Raw genomic sequence first — 23420 nt, 5'->3', positions numbered from 1 at the left:
GCCGCAACCAATGAGATCCCACCTCGGGCAGATGTAACCCCGCCTAGAAGGTGGGATTCAGTTACAAAGTCTCCACCCCAGTAGCCAAAAAATCGCTTTTACAATGAATTTCTACAAAAAATGGATTATTAGATAAAAAATAAATCGATAGGCGCTTTGAGGAAGGACTTAAAAGTCACATTAGAGACATATTCTGCGACTTTTCTTTATAGAATGACCCTGTAATCTCATTATCCGTTTTTTTCTTAGTATAGTCATCTCGTTTAATTGTTTATGCCTTTATTGTCTGCTTTTCCGTAAGTTCCACGGAAGCAAGAATCTTCTCAGTCTTGTTCCCACGATGTCCAAGAGCCTGATATTTGGAGTCTTAGAGTTACTCAAAGAATGAGTTACACCCACTTTACAGAAGAGAAAACTGAAAGTCAGAGAGATCAGTTGCCCTGCATCACAAAGATTGATACAAGTTTTGAGCTGGTTTACTTGTCAAAATATCATTGATTCATGTGTTCAGCAAATATTTCCTTTCCCTGATTAATCAAACCCTAGGGATTTGGCGGTGACCAAGAAACAGACATAGCCTCTGAGCTCTTAAAGTTTCCAATCTATCAGGGAAGGCAAAGCACATAACTAATTACACATCACTGTTTAATTACAAGGGCTTCCCCACTGGCTCAGCGGTAAAGAACCCGCCTGCAATGCAGGAGACATAAGAGACACTGGTTGGATCCCTAAGTTGGGAAGATCCCCTAGAGGAGGAAATGGTGATTTAACCCTGTTTTCTTGCCTGGAAAATGCCATGGACAGAGGAGCCTGGCAGGCTACGGTCCAAAGAGTCGCAAACAGTCAGACACCACTAAGCACAATGAGCAAGTTTAATTACAAACCAGATTTAGTTAGACAGGAGCAGGCTGAAGTAGGAGAGATAGTACCTGCGTTGCAAGGAGTAGGGACCTAGAGGCCTCTTCTGGGCTGGGTCTCACCCAAGTAGTTGCTGAAACAGGGGGAGATGTTCAGGGAAGAATGGGTTAGGGAGCTGGGGCAGGAGCTATCTATCAACTCATCTGGAGGCATTTCAATATTTTAACCACCAGTACTGCTGGGTTGTCTTGCTAGTAAGTAGCACTCCAAGAGTGTACAGCAGGAGAAAACCTGACCTCACCTAAACAGTGTGGGAAGGCTTCCTAGAGATGCTGCTGCTGCTGCTGCTAAGTCGCTTCAGTTGTGTCCAACTCTGTGCGAACCCATAGATGGCAGCCCACCAGGCTCCGCCATCCCTGGGATTCTCCAGGCAAGAACACTGGAGTGGTTGCCATTTCCTTCGCATGAAAGTGAAAATTGAAAGTGAAGTCGCTCGGTCGTGTCCCACTCTTCGCGACCCCATGGACTGCAGCCTACCAGGCTCCTCTGTCCATGGGATTTTCCAGGCAAGAGGACTGGAGTGGGGTGCCACTGCCTTCTCCATCCTAGAGATGGTACTTGCCCTAAAGTATAAGATGTTAACCTAGTGAGAGTTAGAGTAGAAAGACAAACAAAAGGATGCAGCAAAGAATCCTGTAACAAATGATTATAGTAATAGTAGTAATAGTAGCACTATATGGATAATTGAATAAAGATATTCATAAGTGATTTGGGCATTTGTGTTAATTACCCCCAACTTATACACAAGGATGTTAAGTTTCCAATGCTTTCATTGAATTTTGTAAGTAGCAAAGCCACCAGGTTTGGGTTCAAATCCTGAGTCTGCTAGGGGTTAGAATCAAATGAGATGTATGTAATGTTCTTAGACCACTCCTAGCACATAGTATGTGCTCAATCAATGTTAGTGGTTTCAAAGTCCCTTTCAGTTGATGTCAATATTCAATTTCTGTCAACTGATATGCTGTCAGCAGTACCTGAAAGCCATTTGGGGTGGGGGAGAAATGGGTGTGGGAGATGAAAGTCAAGTCAAGAAGGGCCTCAGCTGTCAGACTAGCATTCAAACCTGGTTCTGGAGACACAGGACATCACAGGTCTCTGAGCTAGAGCCTCAGAAATAAAACTCATCTGCCCTCCCAGGCGACAGCGCCCCCAAGAGATGAGAAAGGGCCATGTGACCTACTTAGTCTCCACCCTCCTCTCTGAGAAGAGGGTTAAGCCAAAGTTGTCTGAGTCACATTAAGCTCCAACTGTGAAAGACCAGAGGGTAAAAAGAAAAAAGAATTTCCATCCAGTAGGACAAAGTTGGGAGATTTTACTATGTGCTTTTAAGTGACTTTTAATACATGCGGTAATCTCTAAACTGTAAGTCTCCTCTCTGAAAATAAAATAAATAAAAAACTATGACTTCAAACCTGAGTTTTCCAAATGTATGACAAGCTTATTGAACTAAAAAATGGTGTTAGGAGGGCTCATCTGCCTTGAGCACCTCACAAGCTCATGGAAGAGATGGGTACAAAAATAAGAAATAATGCAGAGTACTTTGTGCTGAGATATTCTTCTATCAGTCCATAGGGAAGGACAGCTCAGATTAGAGGATGTCTCTTAGTGCTGCCTAGAATGAGGGCAAAGAAGTCTTCCTGGAAGAGGTGAGAACTGAAGGACCAAGCAAAGGGAAGAAGGCTGTTCTGGGGAGAGAACAACATGCACAAAGACTCAGTAAGCAGCCACCAAATCCAGTAATAAAGTTAAACAGAAAGAAGAAAGGAAAGAAGGCAGAAAGGAGAGAAGGAAGGTAAGTTGGAAAAAAGTAAGAGAAGGAAGCAAGAAAGGTCAATTGTATCATAGGCTGCAAAGGGCAGTAGGTAATTTCAGAATCCAGACACACACACAGACACACGTACACAGATGCAGGGGAGACCAATGGATTCACGAAACAGATTTCAACTCATAACTTCTTTGCACTGGCTGTGTGGCCTTAGGTACTCACTTCTGAGTCTCAGTTCTTTTACCTGGGATCACGGGAACCACTGCCTCACTTCAGGGTTGCTGGGAGGACTCTAAACAGTAAACAATATAGCAGCTGCTGTGTACTCAGCACTTACTACCCACAAGCACTCTGCATGTGCTTCACACACACTGAATCACTTGATCCACACATCAGCCTTATGAAGTTATTATTCTTGTCTTACAGCTGCATAAATGGAGGCTCAGAGTGGCTATGGAGCACATTCAAGGTCATAAGCTATGAGGAGGTAAAGCAAGGAGAGGCATCCAGTCTGGCTGTAGGAAGGAGTTAAGGACCAACCAAGCACAAGCCTGAAACAGAAAATCACTCAAGAGCCAGTTGACTGGAACACCAGAGGGACTGAGATGGTGTGGGGGACCCCCTCTGTCCAGTGCTGATCCCCCACCAAATAACCATGGAACTGTTCAGAGGTCAGTCAAGCACCCCCAGGGAAGCTCCCTTTCACAGATCTCTGGGGTGCCAGACTCCAAAGCCACCCACACTCACTCTCCCTAACAAGGAGCAAGAGGACCCCAACATGTTGAGAGTGGGGTGATGGACAAAATTTCAGTACCAAATACTGCTGTTGCTCGGCTCTTTTGCTCAGCTCTTTTCCAACACCTAGATGAAAATTACCTGTCCTTTTTTTTAAGATTTTATTAATACATTAATATTGGATGTTACTATCACTATAAGGGTTTTGTTATCACAGTGCCATTCAGTACATATGAGGGCTTACTGAGTGCCAGGCAGCAGGCAAAACAACTTACCCAGGTTACAGCCTTGAACATTCACAGCAGCCCTGGGAAGCAGGTAGGATTTATGATCCTCACCTTTTAGAGATGAAAAGTTCCAAGGGTCACCTGCCCAAAGTGATACATGTGAGCCCCCAGATACAGCCCCAGGCAACCAGAAGATATTTTTATAAAAGGTCTACTTGTGGTACAAACCCCAACTACTTCCCCAAGATCAGAATGTCCATCACATTCTCCACTTGGCCCTGGTCTTAGGATCACTGAGATCCAAACCTGGCCCCCATCTTGAGAAAACAGAGAACTGCCCCCACAGACCCTCCAAGGTCTCCCCTTAAGGCTGCTCATAAGCAGGCCACAACACCCAAGGACCCCTCACCTAGGGGGCTAGTCCATCTCCTCTCTTGGGGTTTCGAGGCCGAGGCTGTTTATTTCGCTTCATCCTGTCCTGGTACTTGGTGCAGCACTGTATACAAGATGGCTTAATAAGGCAGCCAAGGCCCCTGGGGCCTGAACACCTGAGCAGAGCACCAGCAGGACTGGCTTGCTAATTGCCAATGTCTCACCATGGTGACTCGCACCCGGGCTGTTCTAGCCTAGTGGTGCCAAAAACAGTTTCTCATGCTCCACTCCAACTCTGGGCCAGAGTATTTCTGAGCTTGCTTTTGAGTTATTAAGGCCCATCACTCCAATAGTGGGCTTCCCAGGTGGCTCAGTGGTAAAGGAGCTGCCTGCCAGTTGGCAGGAGATGCGGGTTCACTCCCTGGGTTGGTAAGATCCCCGGAGAAGGAAATGGAAGCCCACTCCGGTAATCGTGCCTGGAAAACCACATGGACAGAGAAGCCAGGTGGGCGAAACGACTTAGTGACTGAACAGCAAACTTAAATCATGGAGGTGGCAGTGATTATAATCAATCTTATGTGAAGATACTGAGGCTCAGAGACCTGCCCACTGAGATATTCAACTGATGCACAAGGGCATTCCTCTTTCCTCTAAAGGAACCAGATGACCAATATTAACCTTTGGAAAGATACTGGAATCTTCATCAGGACCATTTCACTGACCAAAGGCTAGAGGTAGTGACACAGAATTATGACATGGACTCTGGGCTTTGGGACACCTGGCTGGGTGGACCCAGGTGAATTACTGAAGGGAGTTGCAACATTAAGCTTACAAGGGCAAGAAGAGCTGGGGGCCACAGGCAGCTGTGTGAAAAATTGATCCTGGGTCATTCCCAACGCGTCTCCCCTCACTGGAGCCAACTCCCCTCACCGACCATGGCTCAGCTGTGACATGACAACTTAAGAGCAGTGGAACAAAGTGTGGGAGAAGCCTACTAAGGGACAAGGAACTGGATGGTCAGCCCTGGGATTTTTGAATAATCTCAACCAATAGCTGTGAGAAATAACCTGGACATGACTGTTCCAGGCATCAAGGCTTTCAATGAACTTGTTATTTGGGGAAGCAAGGTTTAGAAATCCATTCACTATCCCAGATTGGTCCTTGGACAGGCATTGAGGAATTCTCAGGCTCCACTTCAGAGTTAATGAATCAGAAACTCTGGTGGTAGGGCTTGTTCTCCACTGAACAAGCCTTACAGGGGATGCTGATACATTGGAGTTTGGGGACCATGGTACTAGACTTGGGGGTCACCTGTGGTACTTAAAAGGGCTTCCCAGGTGGCTCAGAAACCACCTTCAATGCAGGAGACATTCCCCTGGGTTGGAAAGATCCCCTGGAGAAGGAAATGGCAACCACTTCAGTATTTTTGCCTGGACAATCCCATGACAGAGAAGCCTGGTGGGCTATAGTCCATAGGGTGGTGACTGAAGTGACTTAGCACGCATGCACGACTCAGCTTGCATGCGCATGACACTTCTGCACTGGACTTGTTGAAGTGGGTTATTTCAACCATCCACCTTTCCACTTTCCCTCACACGCCCCACCCATTTGATCTGCAAAAGAACAAAAGGGACACCAGATTGTTAGAGAAATACTGATTTTAATTCAACATAAGGTAAACTCTAGGCATCTGTCATCTTTCAGCCTAAAAATTAGCAAAACTGTTGAAACAAGGCACAATTTTTCCCCATTCTTGTTACGTGGCTCCAGTTACAAAAAAAAAATTATGAAAATGTTCAAACAAAAATAGAAGTCTGAGATTAAAAAAAAAAAAAATGTATAAAAAAACCTCCCACAAAACCTGTCAACATTGTTCCTCATTCTACAAAATAGCACCAGTAAGAGTAAAAGGTGTTAAAAACCATTACGACAGCATTTCTGAAATGCAGCTTGTCTGACCTCCCACTCCCCCTAGGGAAAAAAAAAAGATTTATCGATTCACTGTGGAATAAAAAAGGACTTTAAAATCTCAGGAGGGAGGGAGGGTTGAGCTTTTATTGCAGTTTTCCCCTCAAGTCTCTTAGAGAAGGGGAAAGTGCGAGGACTGTGCTTCTGCCCCTGGCTGAGAAGTTGGGGTGTCATACTGGGGACCTGTGCCTGCAGAGTAGCCTGGAGGGGTGCGGGGTGGGGGGGTCTTATGTAAGCTTCCTCCTCCTCTCTTCTCACATGGGTATGAAGGGGGAAGACAGTGAGAAGCCATACCTGTCTATATCAATATATGGCAGCTTATAACCCAGCCCACCCCTTCCTGAGTTTCCAGAGGGTTCTATTGCAGTCTCTGGGAGGGATTTAGCTAAGGGTAGCCCTGCCCTCGGATTTATGGGAAAAACATAGCCCTGAAAGTGATGATGATGTCATCCCTGCTGAAATCATCATCCTTGTGGAAAATACTCTAAATGGGCCGCAGATCCCAGCCCTTTACACTGAGGCGGGGGCGGGGAGGGGAGGGTGGGGACGACGTGCCAGGGAAAACTCAAGACAGACATGGACATCATGTCCTCTTATGCTAGCCCTAGAAAAAACCATACTGGGCCCTTCAAAGGTCCCTTAGCTACCTGTCTACTGCTGCAAACTCCTGAAAACAAGGAGCCGCAGACATTTTAAAAAATTAAAGTCTTGCAATAACTGTCTTGGGTGATTTTTCAGCGTTAACCTGAGTCTTGGAGAGCTGTCGGCACTGTGGTTTTGGTATCTTAGCTATCGTTTCTCTGAGCGGTAAACCCAGAAAGGAGAAAAAAAAAAAGCCATCTTACTACCTATTTCAAGTTTTAAAGTTTTAGGAGAAGATAAAACAAGCACCGTGTTTGGCCGCTCCTAGCGGCCAGGTCTGTATTGTGCACAAGGAGGTGGCACCTCGGGGTCCCCCAGCCAGGAAGGGGACAGGCAGCTCTGCTCCCAACGAGGTACTCAGCACGACCCCACAAGCACAGCTGGGCTGGCAAGGGCAGAGCCGGGCTGCACCTCCTGGGTTGTGGCTCTGCCCACACGCCCTGGTGCCTGGGGGACTATTCACAGGCAAAGTAGTCCTTCAGGGGGGCGAAGAGGTGTCGGATGACAGGCACGCTCCAGGACCTCCCAAGCAGCTTCTGACGGGCCACACGGCCCATGTTGGAGACGTCTGTGTAGTGTACAGGGAAGCCGAAGATCCTGGGTTGGGGGGTACCAGAGTGAAAAGACAGGGAGTCAGATGCGCCCCCCCACCAGCGTTCTTAACGCCTCTGGGAGACTCCTGGCCGTGGCAGCCCATGTAGCTCTGCTCTTCCTGCCCTTTGACCCGTCCCTTCCTCCAGGCCTTCCCGTGAGCCCCCTCTTGACCATCAGAGGCCAAGTCCACCAGTTCTTCAGCTCACAGATGCCTGTCATGAGGGTATGATCCCTCTTTTGAGGGTACCTGTCTTGTGCACGCCCCCACGCTTGCACTGTAACTGCTGCCACATAGTTGGTGCTCGCTGGACTTTTCTTGCATGAAATGACTGAATGTATGCCAAGATGGCCAGCCAGTCAGCAGACAAGTACCTATCTTCACATCATCACAAAAGGCTAGAAAGTTAAGCCATTGCCTTGCTAAGGAATAGGGACACTCACAAAACAGACCTTATTTCCAATCATCAGATGCTCAGGTAATTGACCATGAATAAACTGAAGCATCCTGCATTTTCTTTCACTCTTCAAAGAAAATTGCTGGATCAAGGCCCAAGCTGGACTTAAATGGCAGATGGCAACAAAATATACCAACAGCCTCCTGAGTGGAATTCTACCACACAAGAAGAGGTACAGGTCTGGAAAGAGGCTACAGATACACTAGACCTCACTCTTTCCCAGGTTTCCAGTCCTATACTACATATTAAACCAAGAAATACATCCAGTTATAGAACTAAACTATCTGGAGTGAAAATATTCTATCAAAATAACCTCAAGACACTGCCAAAAATGTAAAGAGGAATATTCACAACCCTTACTACAATCTCATCCCATTAACAAAATAAAACAAGAAAAAAAAAAGTTAAATGCAGAACAGGAGAAATTAAATCAACGAGTTGGTTCTTCAAAATAGATAAAGTCCCGACTTAGCCAAATAAATGGGTAAGGGAGAGGACAGACTCTGGCTAAGGAGTTTTGGAACAAGCAACTCAGCAGGAGGAATCCTGAGAAAGAAGCAACGGCTTGCCTGTCGAGTTTCCTTTAGCTGGATCCTCATACATCCTAGCGTCCCAGCATGTTAGGGCAGGCAAATGCCAGGGAAACACAGCCAGGTGAGACAGATGTGCTGTCTCATGGCCTCAGGTTTCAGATTCCTCACCACCACAGCCCTTTTGCCATTTCTGCTAGAAAATAAGCACCAACTGGAAAGGTTACTCCCAGCCCTGCTAATGTAGAAGGTCAGTGAGACTATGTGGAACATGCTGCTGTCCTGAACCACGGTTTCTACCCCCTTTCTCTCTATCTGCTTGATTCCCCTTTCCACGAACAGCCTTGCTCACCTTTCTAGCTCAGTGCACCACAAAACATCTTCTTTGCCATTCATGACAACAGGGAAAAGTTGGTTTTTCCCCTGTCTGATCGAGTTCGACTTGGTGGTTATTGTCTGTACTTTCTTTAACTGGAGAACAAAATGACATCATGGAGTGAGCACAGAATGAACGGTTCTGGGTCAAGGCTCAGAAGCACCTAGGGAAGGTGGAGGAGGGCGGGCAGGTGGGGGAGAGAGGGTGGCAGGGCCAGGCTCAGATAGGGAATGAGAAAAGGAGAGGTAGAAGGACACCCTCTGTGCTTCCCACAAAAGCCAAGAAGTTAATGAGCAGGAAGGACCAGCCTCAGAGAACAAGAGATAAACAAAAAAGGGACCGTGAGTGAGATCAGATGGGTGTCAAGGAAACAGTTATTGATCAAGCAAGATTAAGCAAAAGGAATAGTTTCCCCAGATTATAGAGGATGGTCAAGCAGGGTTTGAATGAATGGAACTTAACTTAATGGAAGTTTTGAAAATTAAGTTTCTGGAGATATTAATAGAATTGTTTATGACTTAATAGCAGATTTTTTTGGCATTTCTCACTTGGGAGGATAAGCTGAGTCTCCATGGAGTGTGCATTCACAATGGGAAAGTCTAGTTGCCTTCTCTCACTTTTGTTTATCAAGAACCTCTCCTACTCTGTATTTGAAGATGGGATAGAACAACTGTGTAGGGAAGGAAACCCAGCACCAGGGAGTCGTGTGGGGGGAGGACACCAAGGTCAAGTCCCATTGAAAGGTCACCAAGTGGTGGGCCAGGCACAGAGCACTGCTTACCTTTGCTGTCCTATTGAACTCCAGGCAGTCCTGCAGCTCGAGTTTATCATTCTTGGATGCTATCACAGGCCTGGGAACATCCAAAACCCATTACTTTCTACTGCCTGGAAGAGGGCCTTGGCTCGGTGCCTCCCAGGGTGGGAGAGAGAGCCCAAGCTGCAAAATGTGCTCTGGCCGTGAACTTGCTACAGATATATGATAAAAATGGCCCAGGCATGAGCATAAGCCTGGGTGTCAAGTCAGGGACAGGCTAGCTGCTTGAGGCAGGGAGCCCTAGGTGCAGCAGTGAATGTTCCCCCTACCCAAATGGTAACAGTACTCAAAGCTCCTTCACTGAGGAAAGCAGGATGGTGAAGCACATGGTTAGAGGGGTCAGGAGACACAGTCTCAGGCCCACTGCTCACTGGCTGAATGAGTGACCCTGAGCAAATTCTGCCCATCTCTGAGCCTCAGGAGCCTAGATTAAGTGTTTGTGGGTCTACTCACTACAAGTAGCACATCAAACCCATGATTTGGTGGCTTATTGCTGGAACTCAGCCGCAGGAGGCTTTAACACTGGGGTCCAAGTAAGGACCCTAGTTAAGTGGTTCACATAAGGACTACAATTCCCCTTGTAACTTTCACCATTGAAACCTGCGAATGCAGAGAGAGGCAAATAGATGCTTGATAAAGAGAATGGATAGAACTTTAGATACTGAAGTGGTTAAGCAGGTCCAAAGCAGAAAACTGGGAAGAGGTCTGAATGCACAGGGTTGATGAACACCACAACATCCCTGGGTAAGGAACTCAGAGGCCAAAAAGAAATCAGATATCAGATTGGACATGGTGCCCACAAGAGGAGCCATTGAACACAAAATACTGCACTGACCTCACCCTCTCTCCATTCCCAACTCTTCCATGGACTAAGGGAGCTAAGGGTTCACAGCCCTGCCCTTCGTTCTGTTGATTCTAGGACTGAAATCTTAAAAACCAAGGTGTTTAAGTCTAAAGGCTAGATTTAGGTCTGTGACCTATGGTTGATGTTGAGTCACTGATCCTATAGATCCCAACTGTAGCAGCTCACTTCTCATCCCAACTCGGATCAAGTTCTGCAGATCCCAGTGTCTAGAACCTGATCCCTCTTTGCAGTTCCACAGGACACCTTCCTGGAGCCCCACGCTCAGTGCTTGCTGTGCATGTGGATGGTATCTCTTGGTACCAACACAAGCACAGAGCTGTCCTCCTCTGAACCACATCTGAGCTGCCTCCCCACTTCTGTTCTCATCTCGTAATAGTCTATTCTTCCGCCAGAAATCCCAGAGAAACAGAAACACATCTCATGCACAGAAAAACTCACCTGAACTCCCTGAGCCAGAGTACATTTAACTGTTGCCATGACCACAGGCCTCATGTAATTTGGCCCATTTCGCCCTCCTCTCCCTGGAACACTTTTTGGAGCTGCTGTGCCAACACCCTGTGACTGTGACCCCTGACCTTTTCACTCTGAACTTCATGCCTCTGCTTCTCTTCCAGTCCTGCTGGGATAAGAAGCCTCCCCATCAACTTTTCCAGTGCCCCCTCCAGCCCTGACCCTGAATTCATCTGTCTTCCCTGCGCCTACCCCACTGGCAGGGTCAGCTCTGTTAGAGCCAAGACTGGCACCATAACTGCACAACTGGCAGCAGGGACTGCAGCGTCTGGCAGGGTGAGAGCTAAGGAGTGGAACGAAGAAGCAGTTCCAGACGTGGACACTGCTCCATCTGACAGGCCGATTAGCCAAATGAAAATGTAAGATACTCAATAGAAATTCCAAGCTATTCCAGTACCTTCTCACCTCTGTCCACACTTTGCTAAATGCCTGAAAGTTATGCTTCCAATACTTCCTTTTAAAGAATCGTTTTTTTTTAAGCTAACTCATTTGCAAGTCCTATTATCATCACATTTGGTATCTTAATTAGCAGGTTGTTCTCCCTGAAGCCACATGAAAGAGATAATTAATCCTCAGCTGTGGCACTTGTTTTTTTGGCTTTCAAACTGACAGGACCAATGAAAAGTTGGGTAAAGAACTCAGTTAAGAAAATCCAAAGAAGACAGGCTTTGGGCTACTAACGGTTATCTCAGCTCTGCCACCAGATTGGTCACCTCAAGCCTGGTCCAGGGATCATCACTTCAACCTGGAGGCAAGGAGACTGGGAAAGTTCATTTCCCAATGGACCACAACAGGGAGGTGGAGAAGCATCAGTGTCCCTGGCTGTGATGAAGCCTGCTCCAGATCACAGTACCAGGTTTAAGCACCAGGTCCCTGGGCAGAGCAGGAGTAAAGTATATTGCAGAATCCTGGCCTGAGTCTCAGGCAGTTGCTTTACAGCCTAACAGTCTTCAACCATAACACTAAGGGTTAGTCTGAAGCAGAGGGTGAGGCCTTTCTCAGCAGAGCAGCTCTTTATACAAGCTTCCAAAGTGTCTCTCTCCTAAGAGTCGGTGGTTATGGCTCACACCATTCTATTTAACTTGACTGTTACTGGTCCCACCGGGAGCCCCTTGTTACCTGTTCATCCCAGGCAGGTTGCCCCAGAAGTATCGGGCTCTGTGAGCAGCAGACACTTTGATGGCATCAATCATCACTGGGTTACACTGTGGGGAGAGAGCAGGGCAGCTGCTGGGAGCCCAGGGCAGAATGCAGGTGGCACTGGTGACATGCTGTCCCTGACCGTGGGGGAGGCAGGACTCCTGCCAGGCAAGGGACTAATTCCCCTCAAGAATCTCTCTGAAGGACCAAGCCTGTGTGTCTCTGTTAATGGTGGGGAAAGGGACCAGATGAGACTGGCTGCTGTAAGAGGCAGTATTCCCTGGGCATGTCAGATCATCACAGAAGCTCTGGGTACGGGTGGTGAAGGCAGCTCAAAACTGAAATCCAGTAAAATGGATGAGTTCCTCGTTATGGAAATGCAGTGCTGGCAAAATCTGACTTCTGTCACAGATTGGCCCACGTTCACAAGACATGAGGAACGGACCAACCAGTTCCAGAGACTCCCTAGCAGAACAGAGGCTTTAAAGTTGGGAGGAAGTAAGTGTATGTGTGTGTGTGTGTGTGTGTGTGTGTGTGTGTGTGTGTGTGTGTGTGCGCTCAGTCATGTCTCTTTGTGGCCCCATGGACTGTAGCCTGCCAGGCTCCTCTGTACATGGAATTTTCCAGGCAATACTGGAGTGGGTTGCCATTTGGTCAAGAACTTCCTGACCCAGGGATCAAAACCTCCTGCATTGGCAGGCAGATTCTTTACCACTAGCACCACCTAGGAAGCCCTTATATACATACATACATACATACATATATATATATAGTATTTACTACAATGCTTGATGCATACTAAGCACTAGGTAATTATCTTGCTTATGGTCCCTAAAGCAGAAGTTCTGTGCATAAGGGTGAGAAACACTCAAATAAAAAAATGTCTGGTCTGCTCTCATGGTGCCTCCAAAAGTATGCTAGTTTCATCGTCTTGACTTCAGTGGGTTTGGAGTGGAGTGAGAGATCCAGCATGTCCCACGTACTCTCAGAACTAGCCATGCCCTCCATGGGGAACCATCAATCCCAACCCTGGAAATAACCCTCACCCCAGTGCCAGCAGGGCCTTCCCATTTGTGTTATCCCGAGAATCAAGACTCCAGACGTCCTCACCTCCAAAAACCGAGAGATGTCTCGCTTGTCGCCAACCTTCATGGCCACCACATTTTCAAACATCCAGAAGAAAGGCCGGTCTTCACCCTCCTTGGGGCGAGTGTAATTCAGCAGGTGGTAGAATTCAAAGAAGAGCCGGCCTGTGCCCTCTGAGCCCACGAAAGACAACAGCAAAGCCAGGTTCAAACCCTTCAGCCCACTCTTCCATATTGAGACCAATGTATTCCCAAGGACTAGCTATGCTGATGACCTACTGTCCCCTCTCCCTGCTAGCCTCTAGAAAGACAGGCACCAGCTGTGCAAGTCTCATTCTTATCTCTGGGAACTGAGGAGTCACAGTGAGGCATGAGCAGAGCCAACAAGTACAGTTGGCCAGAAGCTAACAGCTCCTTCTCAGGGCACTCCTCCTGGCCAGCAGTCAGGGGCCATAGGGTCTCTTGGGGTCTATGTGAGAAGAGATGCTCACCATACAGGCCTTTCCTGGCAGGGTTCACATTGGAGAGATCATTGCATGGGCTTCCACCAATCACCAAGTCAAATGGGCCCCATTCTTCAATCTGCAGGGGAAAAGGAGTCAAGGCTGGGGCTGGGGCTGGAGAGATGAACAGCCTGGATTCCAGGTAACTAGCTAGAAGAAAACCGACTTCCAGGTCTTAGTCATTTAAATTTCCCAACTTCACTTTTGACCCAAGAAATCCAAAAGCTCAGGCTTCTCTGAGATTGATTTACATATGAAGGATTTTTAAGTTGTGAGCTTAACACTACAGATCAATGTAACCAAAGCTGCTCTTCTGCCACAACCCTGGGCAGGTAGAAAGTGAGCAATCGGTTGTAAGGATGTGTGGGGTTCAGGGAGAAGAGGAATGGGAGGTTGCCCTCACGTTTTTCTTTGTGATATTCCTGACGTCATTCACATATTTGATGTTGCCCTCGTGCTTAACGGTGCCAACGGCAATGGACTCTTCACACACTTCGGAGGCCACGTATTTCTCCACTTTGATACCCAGTTCTTTGAGGACCAAGTACCCTATTGGGGGGGTGTCAAGGGGAAGAGAAAATGTATCAGGATTGTCCTGCCCAGGGCCCAGCCTTCCAGTGATTGTCTGGAAACCATCCCCAGACAATCTTCAGAACTCAGACCAGAGACATAAAGATCATGGCAGTCCTCAAGGGAACCCGTGCTGACAGCAATGAAACTGGGCTCCCCAGACTCTCTGCTGTATCCACTGGCAGGTATGTACTAAAACTGACTGGTGCATAGACAATGCCCAGCACCTACCACCCCAGTACAATCAAATTCATGAATATATATCCTCTTCAAAACGATATTTAGAAAAAAACTCAAATCTGGCAAGCTATAGTGGGAATAAGCCATTGTACAAATACAAATAGGTCTTTAGAACCTACTTCCCTCAAAGGGAGGGGAAAACAAGCTGCTGGTGATATCCTGGGAGTCTTTTAAAGCTGTCAGTGTTTTAGGCAGGTGGACACTGGTGAATAAAAATACATATTAATACAAGTGATGCTAAATGTGCAGCAACTGATTCCCACTGCTTTCTACTCTGGTAAAAGGGAAATGTTCCTAACAAGATATTATAGGGCACTTCTGAGAAATGAATCAGGCAAAGCCCCCAGAGGCAACACATGTTGGCTATGCTAATTCTATACATGGGAAACCTGGTGGAAATGGGAAGGAACCAATACTGGAGATACTGGGTGATGAGTTCAGAATTAATCTCCAATATATCTATGATGTGACACAGAAAATAGCTTCCCAAGTTTCCTACACATAATAAAAAATAAAATCCATGCCTTTAAAGGAGGAAGACCAGTTGGGTGAAATGGAGAGGTTCAAGGAGAGAAACAAGGAACCAATGGATTTCTCAGAACAGGTGACCAATGGGTAATCCCAGGGGTCTTTCAAATACCTGAAGCAGGTAAGCATCCCTAGGTGAACTTTAAACTCACCTGTTGCAATTCCATCAAACAGTGACAAGACTCGAATGGGCCGCCTTCGGTTTGCAGGAATTGCAGGGTATAACTTGGGGGCTTCCTGCCAGGTTAATAAAAAAAAGAGGTCATAGAGGTGAAGGTGCGGAGGTGGGGTTGGCCTACCTGAGGGGCAACAAGCCCTGTGTTTTAACCTTTCTGAGCTGGGATGCCCTGAGGAGCCTCAGCACAGATGACCCTCCTACCCTTAGGACATAGAACAATGAGACTTTGACACTACTTCAGACATGTGTTCCTCCGCGAACAACCGCATGCAATCCAGGAAAAGCCACTTTCAGCTAGATCTGAGAGTAAGTCAAAGGCTTCCCTCCCCCCTGGAGTTCTACTAAGACTAAGACTGGGTCGGTTCCATCTTATTTCTTTAGCAGGCCTTTGACAACCCAAGCCAAGAACGAGGGGAGGGAAGAACCCCGGAGCCGCATGGGAACAGCACCCGGGACCATTAGCCAGGTCTCCAGCCTGAGGCTCTCAGATGCTCCTTTGGACAGCGGAGCTTTGTTTGACAGACTGGGGCAGATGCCAGGCTTACGTATTCAAGCCCGGGGTCGCTGGTGAAGAAGGCCTGCAGGCGTACACTCCAGTCCTTGCGGCGCCGCAGGATGCCGTGGCAACGCTGCGGGAGACACATGTAGCAACTCCAGGGCTCCTGCAGCTTGGCCTCTGCCGCCGTGCCGGAGCCCACCAGCACCTCCAGGCACTCCACGCAGAAGCACCTGTGCCAGGCAGCGGGGAGGAGGGTGCCTGTCATCCGATGGCTCTCCTGCGAACCCACCCTCCCCATGGAGATGGCTCGTGCTGGCTGAAACCTTCTCAGGCCCCTAGCTGCCCTACCCCATGGGCAGGAAGGCCTGTGTTTGCGCAACACCGACCTCTTCCTTGGGGACCCGTGCCATCCCCAGAATTGGCTGAGCTCTGGGGGTGATGGAGTCTCCTCTCTCATGCCCTGAGCCTGTCTGCACATCCTAGTTCTACTGTAGGGATGTACAAGCACTTCAAGGACAGGCTCTGCAGAATACTTCTGACTCTGGGCCCTGGTTCCAGGTCAGTGAGGCGCCAGTCCCCAGGCCTGGAACCTATTTGGGGAGCCCCGTGGCGCACCGGCAGCAGCTTGTGTTGCTACACAGGAGTAGCTCGCGGCCCTCACAGCACACGGTGCAGTAGGACTGGTAGCCGTCGTCATCGTACATGTAGAAGAGCTCGAGGAAGCGGTCCTGGCAGCCAGAGAGAAACGCCTGTGAAATCAGAGACTGGGGACAGCCAGCCAAGCCCAGGTGGCTCGTTGGCCCTCGGACGCAGCCAGACAACAGGGCACTGGTGGCTTGGTGCTCTTTACAGGGACAACTGGCCTGGGTCTGCAGGCCAGCACCCCTGGGAGGGAAGGGTGGGGTGATCGGCTCCTCTAGAACCTTTCCTGCTGCCTACTCTCAGGAGGCTTTTTCTGAGGAAATACAGGAAGTCATGGAGCAGGCAAGGGGCGGCAAAATTCAGGGTGGGGATTGGACTTACCCGGCATGTCTGGCAGAGCCCACCCTCAAAGAGAGGATGGAAGGACACGGGGTTTTTCCTACCACAGGACAAACAGCTATCTGTAAGAAAGACAAGGCCGCTGCTAAAGCCTTGGGTCTCACTGCGCTTTACTCCATGCTAGGATTATTCAACGATTTGTCTCTGGAACCATCCTTGGTCCCAAATGGAGAGGGCTAAATCAACAGCTCCAAGCAGAAGGTCCCACAAGACAGGCCAAGGATTGGCCCAGAAGGAAGACACGGGGCTTGGGGCTGGTGGCGGGGAGCGGCGCGGGCGGGACACCTAGGTGGGCAGGGGGGCAAAGACCAAGTAGCTGCATCAGCAGAGGTATACGCTTGGAGAGTCCAGTATGAAAATCTTTAAAGACTCTTCACAGACTGAGACTTCTGAGGAATTTGTGGTCATGTCAATTTGCCCGTTGTCCTAGGATAGGACTTGACTGTGAGCAACCCTACACACAGCCTGTAACCTGTGATTTCAAGAGCTGGGGTCCTTTTCCTATTAGGCCTTTCCTGCCTCCTGTCCCATCAGCGGGTCTTACAGATCTGACCAAGTGGGCCGGGCCTATCAAATACCAAGCACCCTCACCCCACGCCCGTCCAGGAAGCAGACAGGAAGCAGACAGATGGCTGAAGGAGGCTTGAGGGCTGGGGAAGACCATGGGTCGTGTTCTCGAGGATTGTCAGGGTCTGCTCCAAACGTGGGCTCCCTGGGTCAGCAGCTGTGCCATTTTCTGACCCTGAAGTGACTAACCACTTCGTATGCTGACCAAAGGACATGGGGCTGAGGAAGCAATAGACAGCCTTGCTCACACATTCTGAGTTCCTTTAGAAGTGTACTGGGTTCCCAGCCAGGGCAAGGGAACCAGAGCTGGTTTGAGAAGGACAGTCTTCCACCTCAGAGCCAGTTGCAGTGCTTGTTCAGGGGACTCAAGAGGCCACAGGTCATGGTTTCAGGTTTGTGCCTCCCCGGCCCACGTGTAATTTCCTTCCTGTCCCCAAGCTCCCTTCCTGCTCCCTGACCTTAGGAATTATCCTCAGTGAAAATCAGGCAACTCACTCTACGTAGCACCTGAGTAAGGCAGGTTGTCCACACCTCGCCCTGAGGTCAAGGCAGAGTTCGGGGTTAACCTCTGCAGGGCGGGGCAGACCAGCAGCACTGGAGCACTAGCTGGGAGCACCACGGAGGAAGGGAAGCCAGCGAGGGAGAGGGCGTTACCTTCCAGATTGCCTTTGTTGCTGGCAACATCCGAAGCCATTTGCTCTGTTAAGAAAAGACAAGGTGATGAGAAAAGATAAGGTCAGAGAGCCTTGTGCTGGGCGTTCCTGCCCACAACCAATTGAGGATGGATGGTCCCCCAGCCTCCCCGACCCAGTCACCTCGACTCTGGTCCTCCTCTCCTCGGTCTTTGCCGTTGTTATAACAATTTGTCTTGAGGCGCTTAGGTGGGGGGCAGTAGTCAGAGGTGGCCGAGTCATCAGCTGTGCGTCTCCGAGTCTTATTCTCTGTGGAAGGTGAAGAGAAGGCAGCCACGGCTGGGTGGGAGGAGGGTGCTGGGAGTATAGGACCCTGTGTGCTAGGCCTGCGTGCCAGCTGCCTCCGGCTGTGACCCGCTGGGTGTCACATGGCCCCGCTATGAACAACTTGGATGAGGATTAAGTTATCTGAAATTCACGTGCCTAACCCACGTACAGGACCTTAAACAGCAAAGGTGCAAAATACATCTTCTAGATCCAGCACAAGGGAAGTAGACACAGCTAAGTCTACAGATGCAACAGACTCTGCCCAAGATCTCTAATAAGCTGAAAGCCACAGGTAGGTACTGAGAACTGGCAATTTCACCAGTGTGACTAAGGGACTGGGTTTTAATTTAATTCTGATGCAAATTTTAAAACTTTTGATAGATCCCATTAACTAGTCCATTTGAACAAGTTGGACATTGGTTAAAATACAGATCAACTGTTTGTAATGAAAACTTAGCGTCCCAGTTGAGATGTTCTAAGACACTTAAAGCGAGATATAGAAAATAGGACTATCATTTTTTATACTAAATGCTGGAAACAGATTAAGTGTATGATCAATATTAATTTTACTTTAAGCTTTTTGACGTGGCTACTAAAAAACACTGAATTATGTTAGGTGGCTCCTGTTTTTATTCCTATAGATTCTATTTTTATTCAATCTACAGTGTAATCTATTAAGGGACATGGTTTAATTTGACTCTGTCCCTAGGAGAGAAAATTACACAGCCATTAATATCATAAGGACACTTTAGGGAAAAAATGACATTGTACAATAAATATTGAGAAATGAAGGGAAAGCAGGAATCCAACCAGTGTACAGATAGAGCTGGAAGGACGTGCACACCCAACCATAGTCACCTGGAAGGCAGTTGTGAGGGTTGGAGTGAAGGGGGAGGTGAGAGTTCAGGGTGACTTTTAAACAGATTTGATTCTTTTCAGAGTATTTTATGTGCAAACAGATTGAAAGAAAGTGCAGAGAAAAGAGTGCATAGTCAAACGACGAAGGAATACCGTGTTTCCTGGCTTCTAAGTTCCTACTGCCTGTACGACGAACCTTCGACTTATTAACCACTTTTTGGGGGGAGGGACAAAACAGAACAGAAAACACTGCGTTAGATGGAAGGATGAGAAGACATACCCTGGACTTCTGGAGAGAGACAACAGGAAAGCAGCTGTCTAAACATGGAGGCATTGCGATATTGGTCCACATGAGGAGAGATGCTGCCCCTTTCTAAAGGGAGGGGACCTAGATTTTGGGTGTTTTGAGGGTTTTTTTTTTAACACTTTCCTAGTTTTCTCCAATATGCAGAGCTTAATTTTTTTCCCATAAAAAAAAAAAAAGGTGCTAGTGAACATTCCACCTTGACTCTGTTCACTGAAGCTTTCAGAACAGATTCAATCTCAATTATTTGAACTTGACCGTTTAGCAGGAAAGTGGCCAGTGAAACTAGAAATGTTTGGGCTGTTTTTCTGGGAAAAAACTAACTGACAGCTGGAAAGCCGGGGTGAGAGGTGAGAGGCAGCAGGCATGACTGCACCACCCAGGGGTGCCCCCAACCAGCAGTGGCAGGGCTGTGCCGCAGGGCGTCATTCGTACCTGGTTGCTTGTTGGGTTTGAGGCCCTCGACCCCAGTGGGCTTAAAGCCTCCATGGGCCCACTCCAACATAGGCTTCAGCTGATCCTCCAGTGAGTCTCCAGGGCTGCTGGGGAACGTCTTGCCAGCCCGGATCCTGGCTTTCTGCCGAGACAGAGATAGAATCTGATAAATAGGAGGGGTGGGTATTTGCCTGGCTTGCCCCACCCAGGGACTCCCCTTGCTGGGGCCTCATCCCCCTTCACACTGGGCCCTTTCATAGCCAGACAGCTGTCCTGAGCTGTGGTATGTGACAGGGAGGGAGGAGCAGGGACAGGCCATGAAGGAGAGTTCAGTCTCCCCGCAGAGGCACCAAATATGATCTCTTCCCTGTAGAGAACTGGAGTGATCAGCTCAGAATTAGCTGGGCCACTCCTAGCTACAGGAGAAGTATCAGTCAGCGTTGTCTCATGGTCTCTGAGAAAGCTCCAAGTTATTAATGAAGGTGTGGAGGTGAAGCCTTAATGTCTAATTAAGCCTAGTGCTTGGTCTCACACATGCTGGACAGATGACACTGATCACTGCAAATCCAAGTGAAGGTAGAGGAAGGACAGAGCCTGATGGGTCTCCTGGGCAAGGGGAGGAAGCAGCTGACCTCAGCAGCTGCAGTGTCTTGGCCTTTTGAACCACAAGCTCCGGAAAAGCTTGCTCACTAATGCTGATATCGCCTCCTTCCTCCTCCCAGGGTTCCTCCTTCCTCATTCAGAGGGCAATTCAGACAGACACCACTGGGGCACGGGGGCAGCACTGGGAAATTATGGACAGTCTCAAACCCCTTCTTTCCCCTCTCAGCATAGCCCATTAGACCTCTGTCTTTTAACCCTCTCCCACTGGTTGACCAGGTCCCCTCCAAGTCATTCTTGGCCACACTGTGGATTGAGTTGGCTTTCTGTATGTTTCTTGCTTTAAGCCCATTCTTGGGCCAGGCCAGCCACCCACTGCCAAGTTACCTCCAGAGCATGGTACATGGCCTTCCTGTAAGAGACCAGCTTATTGAAGGTTGCCAGGTTAAAGTGCTGGCTGAACAATCCCAATGCCACCAACTTATCTGCTGGAATCTAGAAGAGAAAGTTGTCATCAATGTCCACCCACAGTCTGTATCTGGGGTGCCCTGGGTTTCTCATGAGTTTATCCCTGGGGATCAAGTTCACAGATATTTTAAGAGCAAATGACCTAAATAGTCCCTGGTGTGGCCCCCTTGCAGCTCAGTTTTACAATTTGCCATGGATGCTCCAACTTTCAAAGGGTTTGGCACATGTTCTTACCTCCTTCCTAAGCATGACAAATAGCTATGATTACTATTTACTATTTATTTCAGCCATTTATTAATTGAGCTAAGGGATGGGATTAGAGAATACTACCTGGCACAGAGTTAAGCTCTTTTAGTGATTATGATTTGTTGATACATGAATTCCACTGGGGCTAACATCTTAAAGTCTCATTCCCACGTCCCCAGGTCATGCATGAACCATTCAGGTTGCCAATAATGAGATGAAACTGGGCATTCAAGTTTCAGAGCTCAAGAGACATGAAATGTCACATTCTCCCCAGTGCTGGCACTCATGATCACCTCTATTTACATTTCTAAGCCTAGTCACCCATAGGGGTGTCATCCCCACTGATGAAAAGACACTGGGTGGGGTTCAACAGTTGTGCATGGAAATGCAGGTGCCACCGCAGGGCCAAACCGTTTCAGTACAGCCTACGGCCTAAGCACCAGGCCCCATATTGCAATCCCATTCTGTAATGCTAAAACAACAGCATCTTACTAGCATCAGATGCGGTTGTGCTAAGCACATTTTATGTCTCACTCGCCAAAGAAATTACAATCCCTCCATGTTTCTTTTCCTTTCATTTCACACAAGCCATTGCCCACATTCTTGCAATTAGATGTTTCGGGGGTGCACAGGTCCCAGATATTTGTCCTTTGGCTCCCCCTGCTGGCCAAAGAGGACCTCTACACGTGAACTCTCCCTATCAGGGAGACTCCAGGTCATACTATTGTTACCTTTGAGAACAATGTTGCTACTGGGAAAGATCCAATGAGAAAACTTACTAGCTGGTCCTTCATTCCCAAACCTGCCTCCATCCCTGCCAACCTGCCAACTTGTTCCTCACCTAACCTCTGGACACACTGGTGGATGAGCTAAAGACAACATCACAGGAAAAGTATTGTTCGTTGCATTCTAATCAAACCCTGGAGTCAAAAAGATGTCTTCAAAGGTGGAAGAATCAAATCAACCCGATTCATTCCCAACACAGATTCTCAATAAGAAAGAGGAGCTTTAAATGGCTAATATCAATAATCAAGAAACGTTGAAATCTCCAAAGAACTTTCAAATAACTGTCACTAAGCGAGCCTGGATTCATCTCTAAGCCCAGCCAGGGATTCTCAAATGGAATACTTTGAGAGTATTTTCCCAGGTGGCCACTGTTGCCCCTCAGAATCTATACTGGTGACTCTGCCAGAGAAATAAACCAGAGGCCAAGTCGCATGGATCAGAGCTCTGGGCCGGTGTGAGCCTCTGGACACATGGAGTCACTGAGCCACATCCATTGCATAGAGCAAGCTGTTATGTTAAAGGGCAACTGTAAAAGTAAGGGAAGGAAACCCTGGCTCTGTCCATAAGCCCATCTCGTCCTGGACTCACCTCGGAGAACTTGCCATCACCAAACCACTGGACCCACCGCATGCCAGACATCGCCTGCCGCTTGGAGGTGGCCTTCCAGGATACCACCATGGCAGGCCACCAGGAGAAACCCTTGATCTTTCCCCACACAAGATCTCCTATTCCAAACTCTTTCCCATCCTGCAAAAGAAAAACCACATGAAAGAAATCGCAATGGGACAGACTGGCTGGCCTGAGGAAAACCCTTCCCTGTCCCACCGACCCTGATGGCAACTGCCGTAAGAGTCCAGCACAGGGCTTCCTGCAAGTGCAGGCAGAGCTCCTCAGGAAATTTCCTACCCTCTCCAACACTTCCTGGTTGAAAACTCAGGAGAACTGCCTGAAAATAAGGAGCAGAGGATGGGCAGGTTTGGTTGCATGACAAGAACATGGGCTTTTATAGGTTGGACCTACAGTACGTCACCTGTAATATCTGACCTAGTATCTGGGAAACATGTTAAACAGCAAACTCAAAAAAAATTGCAAACTCATAGGAAGAATCGAGTAAAATCGAATTAGAGTAAAATTGATATTCCCATAGGCCATCAAATGGGATAGTACAAGTTGTTAAAATGCAAAAAGAAAATTTGGCCATTTGTATGTAAAAAGCTTGCCATAAAAGGGGCGATGCCCACGGAATCATGAAAGCTATTAAAATGCATAAGATCTACTCTGAAGTCATGTACTTGGAAAACAGATTTCTACATGGTATGTGTGCATAGAGTAATACATATGTAGCAAAGCCTGAGTGAAGCCAACAAGCTCAACTGGTTGGTGATGAACAAAACTTGATGGATTAGACATGAAAGTGAGGCAACTTCAGTTCCTAAGTTAAAGAAGCCAATCAAAAATTGTGTGTGTATATATATACACATATATATATACACACACATAATGAATAGAATTATGAATTATCTATGTATATACGTTTCTAAGTACAAAGATATAGTGTTCAGAAAAACTTAGGAGGCAAACTAATCTGGTGCCTGAGTTAATGTCGCGATAAGGATACAGGAAGGGCCACTTGACATATGGA

The 23420-nt window shown here is 47.9% G+C and overlaps 1 protein-coding gene and 1 long non-coding RNA gene across 39 annotated transcripts in view; one reads left to right on the top strand and one right to left on the bottom strand.

Annotated features, from left to right (window-relative positions):
- LOC145533087 (uncharacterized) lies at window positions 1–3604 on the top strand. The gene is made up of 3 exons (XR_014073835.1): window positions 1–50; window positions 2484–2710; window positions 3110–3604. It is a non-coding gene; the product is annotated as an uncharacterized LOC145533087 (long non-coding RNA).
- Window positions 3605–5657: 2053 nt separating this feature from the next.
- The window catches only part of DNMT3B (DNA methyltransferase 3 beta), a 35198-nt gene continuing 17435 nt past the window's right edge, over window positions 5658–23420 (bottom strand). For 22 of the 38 annotated variants that reach the window (XM_081559633.1, XM_081559644.1, XM_081559646.1 and 19 more), the window contains 16 exons: window positions 22367–22525; window positions 20666–20773; window positions 19679–19820; window positions 17938–18063; window positions 17777–17821; window positions 16538–16617; window positions 16130–16242; window positions 15561–15744; window positions 14990–15074; window positions 13903–14048; window positions 13488–13578; window positions 13022–13170; window positions 11891–11976; window positions 9364–9433; window positions 8559–8677; window positions 5658–7224 (listed from right to left, as the gene is read on the bottom strand). In XM_081559633.1, the coding sequence (XP_081415759.1) occupies window positions 7083–7224; window positions 8559–8677; window positions 9364–9433; window positions 11891–11976; window positions 13022–13170; window positions 13488–13578; window positions 13903–14048; window positions 14990–15074; window positions 15561–15744; window positions 16130–16242; window positions 16538–16617; window positions 17777–17821; window positions 17938–18063; window positions 19679–19820; window positions 20666–20773; window positions 22367–22525 (1845 nt within the window). In that variant the 3' untranslated portion in view covers window positions 5658–7082. Of the gene's footprint in view, window positions 7225–8558; window positions 8678–9363; window positions 9434–11890; window positions 11977–13021; window positions 13171–13487; window positions 13579–13902; window positions 14049–14989; window positions 15075–15560; window positions 15745–16129; window positions 16243–16537; window positions 16618–17776; window positions 17822–17937; window positions 18064–19092; window positions 19153–19678; window positions 19821–20665; window positions 20774–22366; window positions 22526–23420 lie in introns of all 38 variants that reach the window. The other 16 variants (XM_081559666.1, XM_081559663.1, XM_081559662.1 and 13 more) reach the window with 3 other exon arrangements.

Source organism: Giraffa tippelskirchi, chromosome 13 (genome assembly GCF_054371585.1).
Source record: "Giraffa tippelskirchi isolate mGirTip1 chromosome 13, T2T-mGirTip1v1.2.pri, whole genome shotgun sequence".
Taxonomy (NCBI): domain Eukaryota; kingdom Metazoa; phylum Chordata; class Mammalia; order Artiodactyla; family Giraffidae; genus Giraffa; species Giraffa tippelskirchi.
The sequence above is the reverse complement of the archived record's forward strand: the minus strand, read 5'-3'. Positions and strand labels throughout refer to the sequence as shown.